This window comes from Eumetopias jubatus, unplaced genomic scaffold (genome assembly GCF_037043125.1).
Source record: "Eumetopias jubatus isolate StellerSeaLion01/CBP00866 unplaced genomic scaffold, mEumJub1_p1.0 scaffold_11, whole genome shotgun sequence".
Lineage (NCBI taxonomy): Eukaryota > Metazoa > Chordata > Mammalia > Carnivora > Otariidae > Eumetopias > Eumetopias jubatus.
In genome coordinates this window covers 84,398,983-84,418,598 of record NW_028274817.1, presented here as the reverse complement: position 1 = coordinate 84,418,598, position 19,616 = coordinate 84,398,983, and the positions used below count along the sequence as shown (strand labels likewise).

The 19,616-nt window shown below is 45.6% G+C and overlaps 1 protein-coding gene across 2 annotated transcripts in view; it reads left to right on the top strand.

Moving 5' to 3' along the window:
• CLCN5 (Cl-/H+ antiporter 5) overlaps nucleotides 1-15,936 on the top strand; it is a 157,189-nt gene extending 141,253 nt beyond the window's left edge. Inside the window, exons 8-15 of one of the 2 annotated variants that reach the window (XM_028092964.2) lie at nucleotides 255-377; nucleotides 1,245-1,451; nucleotides 4,291-4,371; nucleotides 4,615-5,157; nucleotides 6,992-7,178; nucleotides 8,398-8,796; nucleotides 8,954-9,170; nucleotides 10,444-15,936. In XM_028092964.2, coding sequence (XP_027948765.1) covers nucleotides 255-377; nucleotides 1,245-1,451; nucleotides 4,291-4,371; nucleotides 4,615-5,157; nucleotides 6,992-7,178; nucleotides 8,398-8,796; nucleotides 8,954-9,170; nucleotides 10,444-10,534 — 1,848 coding nt within the window. In that variant the 3' untranslated portion in view covers nucleotides 10,535-15,936. The remainder of the gene's footprint in view (nucleotides 1-254; nucleotides 378-1,244; nucleotides 1,452-4,290; nucleotides 4,372-4,614; nucleotides 5,158-6,991; nucleotides 7,179-8,397; nucleotides 8,797-8,953; nucleotides 9,171-10,443) is intronic. The other variant, XM_028092965.2, reaches the window with a different exon arrangement.
• Nucleotides 15,937-19,616: the final 3,680 nt, after the last annotated feature.

The following is a 19,616-nucleotide window of genomic DNA, read 5'->3' as shown; positions in this document are numbered from 1 at the left end:
CTTCGGGTTTTGTTTGTTCTTCGTTCTTGTCCATCCTTAGCAGCTGGCGTCAGTTTTCCTTTGCGGGGAGCAAAGCCTCTCGTTTTCAGTGCCAAGTGGGCTGACAGAGTTTCAGGGGTCGCCTTTGAGCGATGTGATACAGGTTTTTCCCCTTCCCGAGGCCCTCTCCCGAAACCCTATTCCTCCTCAGTGCTGCGTGCCTCACTGAGGCTGCCGGGGCTAAAACAAGCTTCTTTCTTTTTCCCCTGTTCCAGGGAGCCTTTGCCTACATAGTCAATTATTTCATGTACGTCCTCTGGGCTCTCCTATTTGCCTTCCTTGCCGTGTCTCTTGTCAAAGTGTTTGCGCCTTACGCCTGTGGCTCTGGAATTCCTGAGGTGAGTCTCTCAAACGGTTTATAAATGGTTAACAGTAGTGAATCCTTCCTGGTTAAAAGCCTTTAATAGGTATTCCAGCCTGTCCTGCAATTCGAATATGAAACAGGATCAGACCCGGAGGAAATGTGGGGTCTCTCTAGATCTTCCCTCAAGTCTCCCAGCCTGGGCCACCTGGACACGAAAGGGGTGGATTCCTAGCCCCCTTGCGGGTTCCTGGGGAATCAGGCCCTTTGAAGGCCAACCCCTGCTCCCTACCCAAGGAGATCAAGTGTAGATCCCAGGTTTCTGGCCGGAAAAAGTAGTGGTATTGTCAACTTTGTTCGAGCAGGAGAAATAAAACTATTTTGCTACATTTCCTATAATGTGATTCGGGCTTAGAAGGAGGGTGGCCGAAATCCTGTTTCTAACTACTTTTGGCTTAGATTGCTTGACAGTGACCGAAACCACTGAGATTTGAGGTTACCCAGACGACCTTGCCCCTCTCTGTTTCCTGACCAAGTCATAGTTACAAATTTCTTTGGCAGAGAATCAAGGCTCTACTGGCCTGTAAGGATGTAAGTAAGGAAAACACCCTCCCACTCTGCCTCCCCTTCTCCGATATACACACACTGTCATGCTTGCAGTACTCCCTTGCCCAGCTAGCACATGGCAGGGGGGTGGGGGTGGGGAAAGGAACTTGACAGCTTTAAGAACAGTTCTTGCTTTCTTGGGCTCTCGGGATCCCTCCCAAATTGGGGTCACGTAGGTCAAACATTTCTATGTCACTTGTTCGAAAGGTGCAGTTTCCATAATGAGGTCCAGATTATTGCTTCCCAACCTTGTTTACTTGCTTAGTCTATATTCAATCTCTCTGTGTTTGACCTGCAGATAAAAACTATCTTGAGCGGTTTTATTATTAGGGGCTATTTGGGTAAGTGGACCCTGATTATCAAAACCATCACGCTGGTGCTGGCCGTGTCATCTGGCTTGAGCCTGGGCAAAGAGGGCCCCCTGGTGCACGTGGCTTGCTGCTGTGGGAACATCCTGTGCCATTGTTTCAACAAATACAGGAAGAATGAAGCCAAGCGCAGAGAGGTAATGACAGATGGCCCGAATTGTCTCTTTTTTGGTGAGCATAAGTGGTACGATCTTAGGGATGAGGATCTGGGGACTCGACCAATGTCAGTACAAATACCCTTTGACCCAGTGGTTCCACTTCTAGGAATTTTTCCTACGGACACCCCAAGTGTGTGTGGGAACCAAGGTATGTGTGTGGGGCTGGTCGGTGCAGCATTTGTCAATATCGCAGTAAAACGAAACAATCGCAAGGTCCATCAACAGGGGAGCGATCGAATAAACGATATTCTGGCCGTACTATAGAATACTAGGCAGTCGTTAAAGAAGATAGCCTTACATATATTGACGTGGAATGATGGCTACAAAATAGCATTAAGTTTTAAAAGCCAATTTTGGAATGATGCATGTATAGAATAACTCAGTTAGTGTTTTTTTAAAAAGTATGTATATGTGCACCTAGAAAGAAAATGTCTGGAAAGTGGTTTTACTCCAAACTGTTGAAAATGTCCACCTGTGGTGAGCAGGAAAGTGAGGTGGTAGTGAGGGAGAAGTAAGGACTTTAACTCTAATAACCTTTATTACATATCACTCTATACAAGTTGTGCTGTTTTATAACAAAATAAGTTTCAAAAATAAGAGAAGATTTTTAAAAGAAGTCATTTATTCCTGTGAACGAATATAAGCTCCACATGTGTTTCAGGTACCAGCTTTTCCATCTTTTATTTCTACCTTAATGCCACACTGAATGAGTTTCTCTGTGTATAGGATTTCTGTCTGCCTTCTGCCTCAACCCTGCTAACAGCCCCCCCACCGCATCTCTGTAGCTGTTCTCACGTTCATGCGGTTCTTAATGTGTATCATTTTGCGGAGGAAGAACAGTTTTTAGAACTGTCCCGGGTCATTGGTTACTTTTATCCTGCTATAATTAAGGATTTAAGAAAACAATGGTTCTTGCTCCGTTTTCCTTGAATTACACAGAAATCACATAGGAAATGGGTCAAGGCCAAGGTCATTTCATTAGAACGGATTTTTCACAAAATTGGAACCCAGTGATTTATTCAGAAAACAAACCAAACCAAACCATAAGGCCCAGAAGGAAACTCAAAAATGTTGAGATTTCAAATATGGAATCCATTTTGATAGTTCAAGGGGGAAAGTTCCTGGCAGGAGAGGAAGGTTAGCAGGAAAGGGAGAGGGAAGTTGGAGTCGATTGTTTAGCTACCCGTCAAATGGCAGTGGGGCATAAAGGCAGTGTGAAACTGATGAGGTTGTTAGATGGGAATAAGGTACAACAGAAGCTAAAGAGATGAAAAAACCAGTTTAGCTGGCAAGAGTAGAGTGTTGATTCTTGCTGGTTTTGCGTGGGTAGGGGGACTTCGAAACTATAGATTGCCAGTTTCTTTCATTCCATAAAATTGGCATTTTTGTTCAGACAGTTCCTTATAAAATGAGAGGGGAGTTCGGGCTGTTTCCCTGTATAGGTGTCCTGTATTTCTCTAACTAGACTCGTGAATATTTGCATCTTGAGTTCACTTCCTATGGTTTATTTAGACTTTCCAGTTATTTTTTCCTGTCCTTCTCACCATCGGCAGCAACCCTTTTGTGTCCCAGGGCCTTGTCAAAGTGCGCAGATGGTTGAGATTACAGATTTGAGAAGGAAGGGCATAGACAGACTCCACTCTGTCAGCAAAAACTTGAAGCAAACCCGCCATCACGGTTCTTTCTTTTTCCTCATAATTCATCCTAAAGAGTCACTGAGATCCTCTTGTTTGACTGTCCTCGTTCTTCTCAGATGAAAGCCAGTATATAGGCACAAATTTCGAAGTCCTCCCAGGCTAGCCCCGGAAACCTCACTCCTTCCTCCCCTTCATTTTCCTGGGCCATCCTGCGCTCCCAGGGAAACCTGCCTATTTATTTTGCCAAGAACCACTTTATTCTTCAGAAGCTCTTCGTTTTCATTGAACTTTCTTTTAAAAATTTCCTTACTACCACAAATCACGTGTCACTCCACAGCAACCAGAATCCAATGAAAGGACTTTATCCTTCTGTTAATTCTGGGGTGTTGGTCATGCGTGTTCTCCATGCGCATGAGTGTGCCTGCATACTGAGGTTGAGCTACGTAACACTCGCTCTCTTCCTCTACCTCCTTGTCCTTTTTTATTTCCCTCTGACAGCTTCTTCCCCTTCCTCTTCCTCTCCCACCTAGCCCTTTTCCTTGCCTCACCGAAACACACTTGGGTCTTCTCTTCCCTTCAGAGTCTATCCCCTTGCTTCTCGTTGCTTCTAGTTTGCTCCCTATTTCTGTTTCCACCGGTCACCAGGCACCGAGAGGGGCACAGAGTACAGGAACCCCCAGCTACCCGTTGTATGAATATTTGCAGCTCCTGAGTAGCTGTGAGCCAATTGTTGCTTCAGTTTTGTATCATGACAGCCTTCTCTAAAATCTCATTTAAAAAGCATTCCTTAATAGAGAAAGCGCTATGTAAATATATCACTGAAAAGACTTCATTTAGGTGGTTAATAGGGCTACAGACTCAAGTTCAGTTAATGAATTGAGAGTACTGGGGATGAGGGGAATGATTCGGAACAAAGTACATGCCTGGATTAATTACACAGGAAAGACCCTCTACCTGTTCCAGCATTTGAACCATGCATTTGAAATGTAGCCTGCAACGTTTGCTCTCAAAATAAGTAAATATGAATTGAACTTCATTTTTGATCAACTGGATATGGAGCACGTATAGTTGGGTTTTTTTTTTTTAAATGTTTAGTAAACACTAACATTCCTTTTTTAAAACGTGATCGACGGTAGAAGGGTGTCATTATTCCAACACTAATTTTGAGTTTTGGATTGTAGGTCTTGTCGGCTGCAGCAGCAGCTGGTGTATCTGTAGCCTTTGGGGCACCAATCGGCGGGGTGTTATTCAGCCTAGAAGAGGTAACTACTATTTTCTGTCTCTGGAATATGTGTGTGTTGCTTTCGTGTCAGGAATCCTGGCCGGTGTCTATGGGACATTGCGGACCGGCAGTGCTCCGCCCGACTCAGCGGGTTACCATTTACCGTGTGACCAGTGCTCTCTGGGCAGTTCTTCGGTCCTCACAGAACTGCAGCAGCGACTGTTCACCTGAAACTGTTTCTGCATCCTGGTTTACGTTTGCTTTCTCACCTTCTTTCTTCCAGGTCAGCTACTATTTCCCCCTCAAAACACTGTGGCGCTCATTCTTTGCTGCCTTGGTGGCAGCTTTTACTCTACGTTCCATCAATCCCTTTGGCAACAGCCGCCTGGTTCTATTTTATGTGGAGTTTCACACCCCCTGGCATCTCTTTGAGCTCGTGCCCTTCATTCTGCTGGGCATATTTGGTGGTCTGTGGGGAGCTTTGTTTATCCGCACCAACATTGCCTGGTGTCGGAAGCGTAAGACCACTCAGCTGGGCAGGTACCCTGTCGTGGAGGTACTCGTTGTGACAGCCATCACTGCCATCCTGGCTTTCCCCAACGAATACACACGCATGAGCACAAGTGAGCTCATTTCTGAGCTGTTCAATGACTGTGGCCTGCTGGACTCCTCCAAGCTCTGTGATTATGAGAACCGTTTCAACACAAGCAAGGGGGGAGAGCTGCCCGACAGACCAGCTGGTGTGGGAGTCTACAGTGCCATGTGGCAGCTGGCCTTGACACTCATACTGAAAATTGTCATCACCATATTCACCTTTGGCATGAAGGTGAGCACATCCTTTTGATACTTGGTGGGTAGATGTGTGGCTGTGGGTTTTGGGGGGCAAAGCCAAGACACCATACAATCTTCAAAGCTCATGTGGCATTTCCAGCTTCATGTGGCATTATCCCCCACCCTCAGAAGCCCCCCCCCACGTGTCCTCATAACTTCCTAGACAGTTGTACCTCTACCAAACATCATCCAAGCCTAGTTTTAGGCCACATGCAAACCTCAGTGATGAGATTTAAGGAGAAGTGTGTTCTCCTTTCCAGAGGAAAACAGATTTTGCCCCTCAAAAGGGATGGTGAGGTATTTATTCATGCACATTTTGTATTAAAACAATGTTTGACCACCACATTTTTGGTCATTATAGGGTGGCTTTAGAGTTTGCCAATAGAGCAAAATATCAAGTTGAACCGAATGAAGTAGCCATTATTCAACCATTTTGACCCTAAGATGGCAGTGTCCTACGGTTTGGCCCAGTGTGGCGCTAAATGCATTCTATACCATTGTCATCAGTGCCCAAGTAGCAGGAACTTCACAGGTGATCCCAAGTTAATAGTGCAACTGTCAGAAGCAGATGTCGGGCCAGCATCTTTTATTTTCGGTACCTGTTACCATTTCCATGTTTCAGAAGAAATCAGAAAGGAACATTCGTTGAGGTATTTTCTTCCTCCTCCCTAGGTTATTTGTTTGTCTTTTCTTTAGCACCCACCTACCAAGTTAGTTCCCTCTGTTCTCTAGGGAAATGGAGATTCGAACCAGAAAAAACTCCACAGCTCAGTTTAGCCGGTACTATAGTCTCCAAATTGATACGCATCCTCCTCGACACCCTGGAAGGTTTTACAGTGCTTCTTGAGTGATTTTTTTTTTTCCCCGTTGTGGCTTCGTTCTTTCCTTTAAAGTGAATGTTCAGACCATCGGACCCACCCAGATTCATATGTATTCCACAATCAAACACAGCCTATTTAAAAATAATCTGCTGTTTTATTTTGTCCTTGTCATCATTTCCCTCCCTTCACACAGAACATTGAGAATTCACTGTATATATCCCAGGAGTCAGGAAATAGAGCGGGAGACTGATGAGAGGGTCTTTTGGTGGTGGTGGCAGTGGGTTTTTTTTGTTTTGGATAGTCACGCAACCACAGTTACTACCTCATTTAAAAAATGTCATCATTTCGTCTTTCTTTATACCATTACAAAATAAAATGTAACTTCATGTACAATACTTTTAATGCGAGCAGTAGGTTAAGATTCAGTATATGGGAGTGGTTAGGAGCATTGCGTTTCATCCCCAGCACTGGTATTTACTGTATCCTGACCTTGGGTGAGTTACTTCACCTCCCTGAACCTTGAGTTCTTTGTGATTGGGTAATCCTAATGCCTGTCCCCCCAGGGGTAGTTGTCAAAAACTCAGGGAATCCTGTCAGTTGAGTATCCAGCATAGAACATGGTATATAGTCAATAGAGGGGAATTGTTGCTAAGAATTCAGAATTGGGGAACATGTCTGCATATATGAGAAACTCCATCTATTTTCCTTTTTCTTTGGGAAAGGCTTAATTTCTGCCTCCAGTTCTGTGTTGGTCTGGAGAATTCAGGCTCTTGCCTGATGGACCCCGGATCAGGGTAAGCTTCTCTGCAGTCGTCCTTGCCTGCACGTCCCAGAGAACCTCTAGCCCCTGTAGCGTTACACAAGTCTTTACGGCCACTTGCTAGCATAGTGCATAGTTAAATTGTCATTTGGCCTGTTCGCTTCGCAGAGGGTCAGTCCTCTAGCCCTTACCACGTGCCAGGCGGGCGCATCATTCCTCCCTAAGCACCTGTTGCTTTCTCTTTGCAGATCCCTTCTGGCTTGTTTATCCCCAGCATGGCTGTTGGTGCTATAGCAGGTCGACTTTTGGGAGTGGGGATGGAACAGCTGGCTTATTACCACCATGACTGGGCCATCTTCAACAGCTGGTGTAGCCAGGGAGCGGATTGCATCACCCCCGGCCTGTATGCGATGGTTGGGGCTGCAGCCTGCTTGGGTGAGTGGTGTCTGCATTGGGTTTGAAGAAGTTGCCACCCAGGTGACATCATGAAGAAGCATGATATGAAACACAGTTGACTGCAGATTGATTTATTTTTTTTAAATGACCATCTGTTTCCTTTTGGGTTTGCCATTTTTCAAGTGCTTTGGAAGCATTCTTTATCATATAGCTACATTCCTCCCTTTGGGGAGCAATTTTACTCTCAAATTTCATAATACTAAGGAAATGATCAGAAACGTGGAGAAGGTATCTGCCCAAGAGTGTTCATCACAGGATTGTTTATGATAGCAAGAAATTGGAATCAACTTAAATATGCACAGGAAGGGACTGGTTCAGTGGATTATGGTCCGTATAACCTTGTAATGTTATTCTATGTAGCTATTAAATGTGTTGCTGATACTTAACATCTTTAAATATAATGTTAAATAAATTTGTGATAATATCCAAGATGTTTCTGACATAAAGTGGGGGGAGGGGAGCACAGTGGGGAATTAAACGTGTAATAAGAGCTCACCTACATAAAAACATACATTTTTATGTAGTGAAAAACTTGAAAAAGTCATTAAAAATTTTCACTCTGCTTAGTTCTAGGCAGTGAGCTTATGGGTAATGACTTTCTTTTATAGACTTTAATTTTTTAAAAAAGACTTTATTTATTTGTGAGAGAGAGTGAGCAGAGCACAAGCCAGGGGGGAAAGGCAGAGGGAGAAGCAGGCTCCCTGCTGAGCAGGGAACCCGATGCGGGGCTCGATCCCAGGACCCTGGGATCATGACCTGAGCCGAAGGCAGACACTTAACCGACTGAGCCACCCAGGCGCCCGCCCCGTCTTTTATAGACTTTAAAGCAATGTGTTCTGACTTTTCCACAATGGCCTGTACGTTCCAGAGAACCTCTCGTCTCAGTAGTGTTACACCAATTGTGGGTATCTTCTGCAATGACCTTTATAATTAGGGGGGGAGAAAGCAGTGCATGAGTAAGAAACAAAAGGAGAAAAATGCAGAAGGCCTCTTGCGCTTCTGTAGATGTTATTTTGAGAAATGTGACTCATGTCCATTATAAACTGGCTGTAATGCAGTTGCAGTTACAGGGGAGCCCCCATCTTAGCAGTGTTTCTGGTAAGTAAGCTTTCCCTGGATGGGGGTCTGTCGCAGGCCCTTATCTGGCATGAGTCTGAACTTTTCCTGTTTTCAGTGGCCTGTATCTGTTTCTTTGCAGGTGGGGTGACCCGGATGACTGTTTCCCTTGTTGTCATAATGTTTGAACTAACGGGGGGCTTGGAGTACATTGTGCCTCTGATGGCTGCAGCCATGACAAGCAAGTGGGTGGCAGACGCTCTTGGGCGAGAGGGCATCTACGATGCCCACATTCGTCTCAACGGTTACCCCTTTCTTGAAGCCAAAGAAGAGTTTGCCCATAAGACCCTGGCAATGGATGTGATGAAACCCCGAAGAAATGATCCTTTATTGACTGTCCTTACTCAGGACAGTATGACCGTGGAAGATGTAGAGACCATCATCAGTGAAACCACTTACAGTGGCTTCCCAGTGGTGGTGTCCCGGGAGTCCCAAAGACTTGTGGGTTTTGTCCTCCGGAGAGATCTCATTATTTCCATTGGTAAGGATTTCCGAAAGAGGATCATGGGATCCGCTGTGGAAATAAATCAATACGTGTCAAAGGGGGGAAGACAGAGGGAGGACGGGATGAGTTAGGGGCCCTCAAGATAGAACAAGCATTTCCATTTTCAACTTTTTTTTTTCTACTTCTCACATAGAAAATGCTCGAAAAAAACAGGATGGGGTTGTGAGCACGTCCATCATTTATTTCACCGAACATTCTCCTCCCATGCCGCCCTACACCCCGCCCACCCTAAAGCTCCGGAACATCCTGGATCTCAGCCCCTTCACTGTGACTGACCTCACGCCCATGGAGATTGTTGTGGACATCTTCCGCAAGCTGGGACTGCGGCAGTGCCTGGTGACGCACAACGGGTGAGGGCTCCTTGGGGGAGGCGTGTTGGGTTGTGGGAGGAAGGAGACCGTAGAGAGAGAAAGAGAGAAGAACCCAATTCATTTGAATGTTAGTAGCACTTACAGGCCTTCCTGAAGCTCCGTGATGAAGATGGATGTGTTTCTTTTATTGTCATAATTAACGGAAAAGGGGTTTGGGGGGAAAAGTGTGTTTGAGAGATGGGAACTGCTTGCTGCACATTGTAAATAATGCAGTTCCTCCCCCGCAAAGGAAACGGCTGTGTCCTCTTGAACAGACAGCACTGAAGTTATGATGGTATTACGTACTATATGTATATATAGTATTTGGTCCTTTTAGTACCTTTGTTATTATTATTTGAGGATGAGAAAAGCAAGTTTTGGTGAGGTTTGAAGATCTGCACAAGGGCCCCCCATTAATATATAGTAGAGGTAGGCTTTAGACACAAGTCTTCCGACTCTCAAGGCCAAGGCTCTTTCTTTCTGGGACATTTCTTTATTTTATTTTTTTCTTAATTAAAAAAAATTCCCCCCCCCCGGGACATTTCTTATGCAGTAAAGGAAGCCCTGCTATTTTTATTGGAAAAGAAGGGAGGTGGCGGAGGAGGGTGGATTTTTTTTTTCTAAGCATGCTATGTTAATCCAGCAATTATGTAAGAATTTCACTCTCTACAATTTATAAATGTTGTAACAGATGTCTTGCAGGATTTGAATCAGCAAGGGGACTTTCCCTAACTGATTCATTCAGCATTTACCAAATCCCCTATTTCGTGCAAGAAGGTATTCCACTAGACGCCAAGGAGACACAAAAAAGGAATAAGGCCCTTCTCCCTGCTCAAGGAGCGCACAGTGTCATAGGGAATCTGAGATCACATGAGCCCGTGTCACACGACAGCAGACAGGACAAAGGCACAGGTCAGGCCGTTGCTGCCAGGAGGACACAGTCATTGCTGGCCCGCAGGATCAGGGGAGGCGTTCTGGAAGAGGAGCGCTTGAACTGGGTGGCAAACGAGAAGATTCAGACATATAGGGAATACTTAAGCCACAAGAAGTAGCAGGATGCGAGACCCGAGGTAGAAATACTGGCTGCCTGTCTGGGGACCCATGCCCAGTCCCGTTCGCCTGGCGCACGTCACCTGGTCCTGCTAGCACCTCATGCTGTACGCGCAGACACCATTGAAGACAGAGTTGCAAAGGACTGGGGCGGAAAAGCGTCCCCTCGCAGGATGTTAACCATGGGCTTATTTTTGTTTTGTTGTCTCGTTTTGTCTTTCAGGCGGTTGCTCGGAATCATTACCAAAAAGGACGTGTTAAAGCATATAGCACAGATGGCAAACCAAGATCCTGACTCCATTCTCTTCAACTAGAATCACAGGGTTGTGCTTGGATATAAAACAGGAAGGACATTGCAGACCATGGATGTATTTTGTTAACTGGGTACCCAAAACACATTTCCCATATTTGGAGGGTGAAGTTATATTAGTGTGTTGTCTCTTTCCTATAAGTTAACCAGTTGCACTACATAATCTCTGGAATTTAATCTTCTCTTTAGGAGAAAATACAGTTAGGCTTCTGTGACACTGCATTAGGAAGATTTCGTGAAAGAGTCAGATTGCTCTGGTTTGATTCTTCTTAAATTTTTTTTTTTAATTTAAAACATAATTGTTAGCCAATATGCAATCACTGAAAACTATGCAAGAAAAATTCCAACCGTCCTGACCTATAGCCTGCAGGAAACTCATGAAAAAGTCACTTTTTTGGACTCTTAACTGTCATTGGTGGAAGATGAAGTGTAAACTAAGGGGCTTTGCTTTTCCAACCACAGAAAGGAAGGCCAGAAGGAAAATAGTAATGGTGTTTTCCAGACTGTGAAAATTCAGTTCAAATGTTATCTTGTTCCTGTTACAATATTTAGCATTATTAGTTTGTGTGTGTGTACGTGTATGTTAATTTTAATATCTGATTATAAGACAATGCTGCTTTGGTTAACCTTCTCTAAACGAATTTAGAGAGGTTGACTTTTATAGCTTGCTTGTTCCTGGTACTCTTTTGAAGTGCACAAAGATAAGTTATGGAACTTTCTCCTTGTCTGCAAAAAGGGCAATTTTCCCGATGGTATTTGTTAGCTGGTAGACAAGGACTTCACCATGAATTTGTTAGTAGCAAGGAATGATTTCTCCAGCTTCCTTGGAATGAATGATTAGTAAAGTTCTAAGCAAAGTCAATGACAAGGAATTTCACATTTTTTGGTGAGGTCCCAACTAATTCTCTTACCCAGATGCCACCTCCATGAGTGATGGTGCTTTAGGCTTCTGGAATATGTAAGAATAGTAAAGGGAACCAAGTCTAGACTGTGTACTGATAAACCAGGGAAGATCCTGAGCTGAATCTGCATTCTCATGCATTCCTTCATAAAGACCACCAGTACTCAAATAATTGGGCACTCATGCCTCCTCCCAGTGTTAAGTACATGTAACAGGCCAGTGTTGTCCCTGTGAACATGAATTTAGGCTTGGGGTACTTTCAAATCTATTCGAGGCATTGGAATTAGGATAGGCAGCTGCCACTCCCTTGAGGCTCGTTAGAATTCTGAATAAAATGCAGAACCATCCTAAGACCCAGGGGTGTGGACAAGGCCTGGTGACACCAAAGGTGCTTGTTTATCCAATTGCAAAGGTGCCTGTCTCAATTTTCTACCACCTTTCCTGCAGTAGAAAACATCACACCATAGGGACAGCTGGTGGAATCACAGCGCCACCACCGTCATCCCGACCGACGCCCGGTTTCATTTTCTGTTGTTTTCCCCATGTGCGGCTGCCCCCCACCCCCATGTTCCCCTCCATTCTTTTCCCCTCCCACTCCTCAGTCCCGACTCCTCTCTTTGGGATTGAGCGCCATGCCTGGTTAATCATTCCTCTCTCAAGAAATAACTCCCGGGGCTAGTTAAATTGTAAACCGGGGCTCAGCAACCTTCTGGCACACATGGACCCCCGAGGTAACACACAGCCGTTTGCTTTGCTCTCTCGCCCAGTTGCTGCTGCCAGGCCTCCCTCCCTTTCTGTGCCGATGCCCAGTGCCCGTAGCAGTGAGACTCAACTGCAGGGCTGTGAGTTCAGCCTTTCCTGTTCTACAGGTCTGTCCCCCTGCACTTGGCGCCATCCTTCCAGCCTGGAACCAGCAGTCGCTCAGCGTATCCTCCCCCGCCCCCGCCTCCCCTCCCCGAACACCTCAGGGTGCCTCATCTTACAAGTTGCTGAGCCTTGAATCTAGGATTTTTTTTTTTTTTTTTTTTTTTACCCCTAGTTCTTATTTTTCCAAAATCTGAAGATCTTTCATTGCCCAGACCTGGGTAGCCAAGGCTTGTATTGATTTTTATCTTTCAAATATCAAGGCACTCACCAGAGTTTCGTTTCTTTTCTTTTCTTTTTTTTAAGTTTATCACGCTAACGTTTTAGTGAAAGAGAAAAAAGCTCTCTAGGTTGTCTTCTCTTAGAGTCATGACTCAGTCACTCTATGTCTTTTGTCCCTTCCATGCCACTGATTTCCTCATATGGGATGAGGCCCTGGGCCGGACCGCCCCTGTGTATTGTGCAGGAGTCATTCTTATCTGTATATTTTTGGTTCACTACCTATCTTTTCTTATTAGCCGTCCAGCTAAAGTTTGCAAAACAGGAAGCGTCAGTATTTCTGGTATTTGATGACAAAGGTTTGGTCGCATTTCATAGTGCAGCGGCGATACGGAGGGCGTCTAAGTTTGCCTTTGTGTTTCTTCTAGGCTCTGTTTTTGATTTCAGACAGATGAGCCAGTGTTAAGGTGCTACTTCAGAGAATTAATTTGAGAAATCAGATAACACTGTGCCAAGGTATACTTTCCAGATGCTAAGCACCGATTGGCCCTCCAGAGAATAATATCCTTTTGATACCTCACTCCTGATAAATCTCATTCATTAACCTCAGCTTCTCAGGAATCCTTGTAACACATAGGCTAGAAGTAGCTATACTGTATGGTATTCATTAGATGTCTGATCCTATGGTTTGGCCCAAAGGTTGGCTAATTGTGGCTAAAGCTCTCTGCTAGACTGCTAGCTCAGCACCTAACACTCAAGGGTTTCTTGTCTTCAGGCAAAGGAAAATGTTCTTTCTGCCATTGCAAATTCAGCAGTTGGACAGACTTACCCAACAAACAAAGCCGATACAGGGAGGCCCGTTGGTAGCCTCAAGTGGCCACATACCTCAATGGCAAAAGACTAGATGATCTGCGACCAGTGTGTTTGGGCATTAAGAAAAGAAAATTGCCCGACACAAGGGAAGGATCTACAAAAGAATGCCAGTGCATGCTTCAAGAGACTTAGGATTTGCGGAAGAGAAAGATCTGGGACACATCCAGTCGTGAGAAGAGTGGGAGTCGGTAGGTTTGTAGAAGTCTAGCTGCTATACTTTGTAGAGTCAGACCTTCAATGTAAAGAATTAAAAGAGGCCGAAACAGTTAATGCACAGTGAGACCACAGGAGGGAGGAAGCAAGGGACCGAGAATGCAAACTAATGGCCGCTGTCAAGGTCATTTCTTTTTGAATGTTTAGTCCGACGCTCTCCTCTTTTCTGGCCCCAGCTTCCTTCTGGCTCAGACCAGCTGTGCAGTAGAGGTGGCATAACCCGCAGAACTGATATCCTCTGGTGGATAATCTGACATTGATGACACTTCGGATTTGCCAGCTGGCAGAGCAAACGATTAATTTGCTGATTGAACGGCAAAGTGGTTCAGTTGTTTTGACATCAGAGGCGGAATCTGAACCCCTTACGGGAAGAGCAGAGCACAGCATAAATTTCTCTAGCAAGTCTCCATTTCCGTTGGAACATGAGAAAGATAAAGTAATGGGGATTTAGTGTGGTCTAAGGCTGTGAAGTAATTCTTAGCCATGATCTTTTTTTTAAAGGAGGGGAGGGGCGGGGCGGGGAGAGAGAGAGAGAATATTAAGCAGGCTCCACGCCCAGCCTGGAGCCCGATGCGGGGCTCGATCTCACGACCCCTCACAACCCCGAGATCGTGACCTGAGCCGAATTCAAGAGTCGGACGCTTAACCGACTGAGCCACCCAGGCGCCCCTTAACCACGATGTTACGAACTCATTCAGGTGTGGGGGGAGCAAATATGTTTTTAAAAACTTGTCATGCAATAGAGTCCATCATGCAAAGTAATTGAGAACATGGTATACGTTTTAAGTATTTGAGTCGCCTATCCCGGTTGGGGTCTCAATCTTGGTTTGTTTTGTGAGGTGATGAATGGGAAGGTGAACTTGTTACCCCACAGTATCTTTTTTTTTTTTTTAAATAAATCACGAGGAGTGCAATTTTTGAAGTTGGGTTTTTAATGATGGTAGTGAAGATGATATTGAGAATCTGAAACGGCCAGTGTGTTTTGTACTGCCAAAGTGCTTACTGAGGACTGGCCACATTGCTACCGATCAGTTCAGAGAAAGCAGGAGAACATTTTTTTAGGGTGGTGCACAGAGTATTGAGCTCTTGAAAACCCCGAGAAAAACTAGAGATTTAGAAATTAAATGGGAAGTAGGATATTCAGTTCTTAAAAAAAAAAAAAAAAACATGTCTAAATATGTGGTCTGAACTTGCTTAACCACCTCTGGGTTTGCCTGGACTCCCTCTGGAGAGAGAATTGGAAGATGTAGCAGTGGAGAAGCCCTAGTAAGAATGTGTCTGAGTTTTTGCAAGATGGCAGGAGGAAGGCCATCCTGCGCCCCACGCCATACAACCTGGCATTTATAAACCGTCTGATCATGTGCCTCAGGTAGAGAGCAAGTCAAGTAGTCTTTCAGAGACCAGGGTTTGCAAGCAGAGGAGAGGCTCAAAGCCACATTCGGCTGGAGGCAGTCCACTTGTACTCTCGAGGGCTGACCCGTGACCAGACATCTGCTCAGGAAGGAGGCCAGCTACTACGTGCGATTGCCTAAATGATAAGCTTTAGGTAGATTGTCTTGAATTTTTTTTTAAATCTACATTTTAGCCTCCCTAGAATATACTTATTGTGTATTAGAAAGAAAAGAAAGGTGAGGGCTTCTCAGATCAGAGCTCAGGGAACTGTGTAAACTTACAGGGAAATTTAATGCAATGGTCCGGTGGCGACCACTCCGGCTTTGCTCTGCCTCAGTTTCGGTTGTTCGCTCCAAGGAGAGAAGTTCTTGGAATAGTAGGTGTTAGCAACTTCACGTTACTCCGCAAATGTTTGCTGGCCGCAGTCTCACTTCTGAACATCTGGATCTGGGCAAAGTTTTGAAGCGATGTAGGGAACGAAATTGCTTTTTCCACTGCGTAGTCCGATTTTGCCAACTCACCCAAGAAAGAAAGTCTGTGATGTGCAGAGTTTGCATTTCTTGGATGGGACCTATGAGGTCCCCCTGCCCAGTCCCACAGTCATAACTTCCTACCTCTCAGTTCCTGCCAAAGGGTCTTCAGCCTCTGTGTGCACTCACTGAATCAATGCCTTGCCTAAAGTTTGGCCTTTTATTATAAAGGGAGAAACAGCATACGATGGTATAAAAATATGAAGGTTTAAAAACAGTGATCTCTGCCTCTCCTTCTCTCTCCTCTTCCTCCCCCCACCCCAATTCCAATTTTTTCTCAGTTGTTAACAGGCATGTTGTCTTGAATGTGGACCTTGGGGGAGGGACAACATCATTCTGAGAACAGAGAATGGAAGACACTTCTGAGCCGATGGGCCAGACAGGGCTTTGCTCCGCCGGCGGGGCCAAAGCCGGGGCGGGGCCAAGGCCGGGGCGGGGCCAAGGCTGGGGCGGGGCCAAGGCCGGGGCGGGGCGGGGTGGCGGGGTTGTTGAGAGCGTTGAGGGCTTGAGCATCTCAAGGCAGACATATGAAGTGCTCGTTGCTAAACCTGATTATCTACTAGTCCAAATCTGTTGAAAGTCAAAGGCAGCCTAGGATTTGGTGAGTGAAATGCCATCTGGCCACATGGGGACAAGGGAGTGGCCTGAGATGGTTTTATCAGGGTGGGAATGTTCAGTCTGGTCACATTGAGTGTACCTCAGAATACACGGTCCTTTAAGATTGCTCATTTTCCCTTCTCCATTTCACGTCAGCCCCTTTCTCCCTCCTTTCTCCCCCTTTGCCCTGCCTTTTCAGTACTCAGTTTTTTAATAAGTATTTACATTTTTATCATATATTTGGTCCTTTAGGACTATGTAATGATTAAGAATTCATTTCATTCTAGATTAAAAAAAAATGATGTGTTTAATATTTTGTTCTTTTAAACTGTCTTTTGAAGCTATGCTGCTAACCAGGTACAGGCCAGAAAGGAGTCGGGCCTGCCAGACAGCACCCTGGTCATGTCACCTAAGGATGACGTTGATGTCACGACGGTGACTCTTCTCTGTTTGACCAAGGCCGGCCTCCTGCTCTTACCTCTGTCCAATTCACTTCTGGCTCGGGGAGAACGACCACCCACTGGGTGAGCCAGTGAAGCCAGGAGGGTCAGAAAAGCCGGGTTCCAGCCCATGGGCCACTATATGAATTCTCTGTAGTACGCTCACTTGTAGGGCCGGCTTCTGGCCACAGTAGCCAAAGAAAACCTATCTGATTCGACATTTTAGTTCCTAAGCGTTGGTAAAAGTTCAACCGAAGCTAATGTATGGAGAGCAGCAGTAGCCGGGCATGTACAGAAACTAGCATCAACCAAAGCTAATACAGCCTGAGTTTCCACGGGCAGCTTGGTGCTGAGCTGTTCAGAGCAATTATTTATTCAAGTGCTGCCAACCCTTAAGTCCCACTTTCTTAGCTTTGCTCCAGCTTGTAGAGGTGTTGGTCCCCGTTCACAGGCACAGCCTGTGCCAAAGCTCTGGCTTACTGCTCACCTCATTTTGCTCCCTGGCCGTGCATAGCAACGTAGTCTAAAAAGGAAGACATGGGCTGGGGAGTTAGGAGACCTGGTTTCTATTCCCTATGCTTCTACTAACTAGCCTCGAGATCTTAACCGCTCTGTGCCTCAGTGTTCCCATCTGCAAAATGGGGATAGCGTTAATTGCCGTACCTACCTCACAGGGTTGTTGTGAGGATAAACTGAGACAATGAATGGAAAGTACTTTGACAAGTAAATGCTATGCAGATTTTAAGAAATGGAAACAATCACGTGAAAGGCAATGGAACGGACATTGGCAGAAGGGTTAACAGGATCGTCCAGCCCTTTCTCTGTGGCATAAACCCGGGTCGCCATTGCTTTATACATTTTCACCTAGCACAGATTTGTAATTATGCATGTAATAAAGCACAGCCTTATCCAACCTGGTGTCTGGTGTCTTTCTGAAGCCCCCAAGTTGTGTAGCTATTGATTTCTGATCGTAGAAGTGGGGGGGGGGTGTGGTAGGGCAGGGGGGATTGAGAGGGAGGATGGTATAAAAGGTACCTGCAAACTCCTACTAGTGGGCTCACTTCTTAAAGTGATTTATTAAATGCTTAATTATTTTTTACAAGTACAGATTCAGGAATACCTTTTTACCGTAAGGAGACAAATGAGGGGTAGCTTGCGTCTTGAGAGATTCCAGATACCTCATTCATTCTGGCCCCTTAAAGAAATGGAAACAATCCATCTCATTGCCGTCTCATAGGCTGCTGATACTTTCCTGATGACATGAGGATTAGCTGGGAGCTGGATTTGTTCCTCTCTTTTTGAGCTTTTAGTGATGTCAGATGATGGTCTTCGACAGGCGTCTTGCCTACAGTCGCTCCTTCAGAGGAGGAGGGTGGGTGAATGAAAGGTGCCTCCAGTAGAAAGGAAGGTTAGGAGTACCCTCTTTGTGGTGTCTTGGGATTAAAATGTCTTCTGTGAGAAACCCTCTGAGGTGACCAAGGAGGGGGGGCTCTTTGGGGAGGTAGGTTGAACATGCAAACATTTCCCTTTCACACTTTTGCAGAACAGGGGGAAAACAAGGGAAAGCCAGACTGAAGTCTGGTTTTCCGACTTTCTCTATTTTCCCCCGCATCTGACGCCTCCCTCCCCTTTCTGTTAGCTAGACCCCGAAGAAGGCCGTTTACCACGTGTCCAACTTTTTGCTTCAGAATTTCTCCAGTGGGGACCCCATCACATCTGCCGTGGCGTTGACCTGTTGCTACCAAGAACTTGAAGGCTTTTGGCCTACTTGGTATCATTTTAGGAAGGACACCTCTGTATCAAGATACCTCCCTCATAAGCCAGAAATTCCATGATGAAATTTGAGTTTCTGATGTTATTTATCATTTTACCGGACCCCTTCCACACTATGACCATCCCTGCATCTAATCTAAATACCTCTTGAGAAACACACACACACACACACACACACACACACACACACACACACTACATCTAGGTGTTACGGGTTATCAGCCACTTACTAGGAATTAGAGTGGCATGTCCGGTCGCTGCAGGGCTCAGATAAAAGTGGCTTTGATGGAATATGAGGTACAGATCGATCCATCACCTAGTACAGGAGAGGCCCAGAGAAACACCTGGAAATGACCACCAGATGTCAGTGCAATCATTAAAATACTGATGTGGCTTACGGTTCGGTCAAAAAAGAACCGAGTCTGAGGGCAGGTGAGGCAAGAAGCATGGGTTCATAGGACAGCTAGATGGTGGGAGTACAAAATTCAGGCACAAGGTATTTAGCAGACATTCCCTTTTTAACGTATCTAATAAACGTTATGCTTTTCTTCTTATTAAATTAATCACATGGCAGTCCCTACCTTTAAGGATCTCGTCGTCCTGGTGTCCAAAAGTTGTAGCTTTTTCAAGGCAGTGTCCTAGGGAAAAAGGAGGGAAGAAGGACTCCAGTTCCTCCCTCGCTGGGATGACCAGATACTGGATGATTAGGACACTGCTGACAATGGGATGATGGTGTTAATAATTACCCAGGGACAACAGGTGTAGACTGGAATTACTTCACATGTCTTAGTTTGGGCTGCGCTATAACAAATTATTGTAGACCAGGTGGCCTAGAAACAACAGAAATTTATTTCCCACAGTTCTGGAGGCTGGAAGTCTGAGCCAGCATGGTTGGTCCTGCTGAGAGCCCTCTCCCAGGTCACAGACTAGCAACTCCTCATTGTATCCTCCCACGGCGGAAAGAGAGCTAGAGTGTTCTCCGGGGTCCCTTTTATAAGGGCACTCATCCCACCCATGAAGGCTCCACCTTCCTGACCTAATCACCTCCTAAAGGCCCCACCCCCAAATACCATCACAGTGGGAATTAGGATTTCAGCGGATGAATTGGGGAGGCATGCAAACATTCAGTTCCCAACACCAGGCAAAGCAAGAGGTGTAGTTACTCTCTTCCTCAGGAATCTCTAGCTTTTGGCCTTTGGACTCCATCTAGCTCCAGGTCTCCGAGGCTCCTTCCCTGGGGGGCTCAGACTCTGCCCTTCCCTTGAGCTCCCAAGGCCCCTCTTC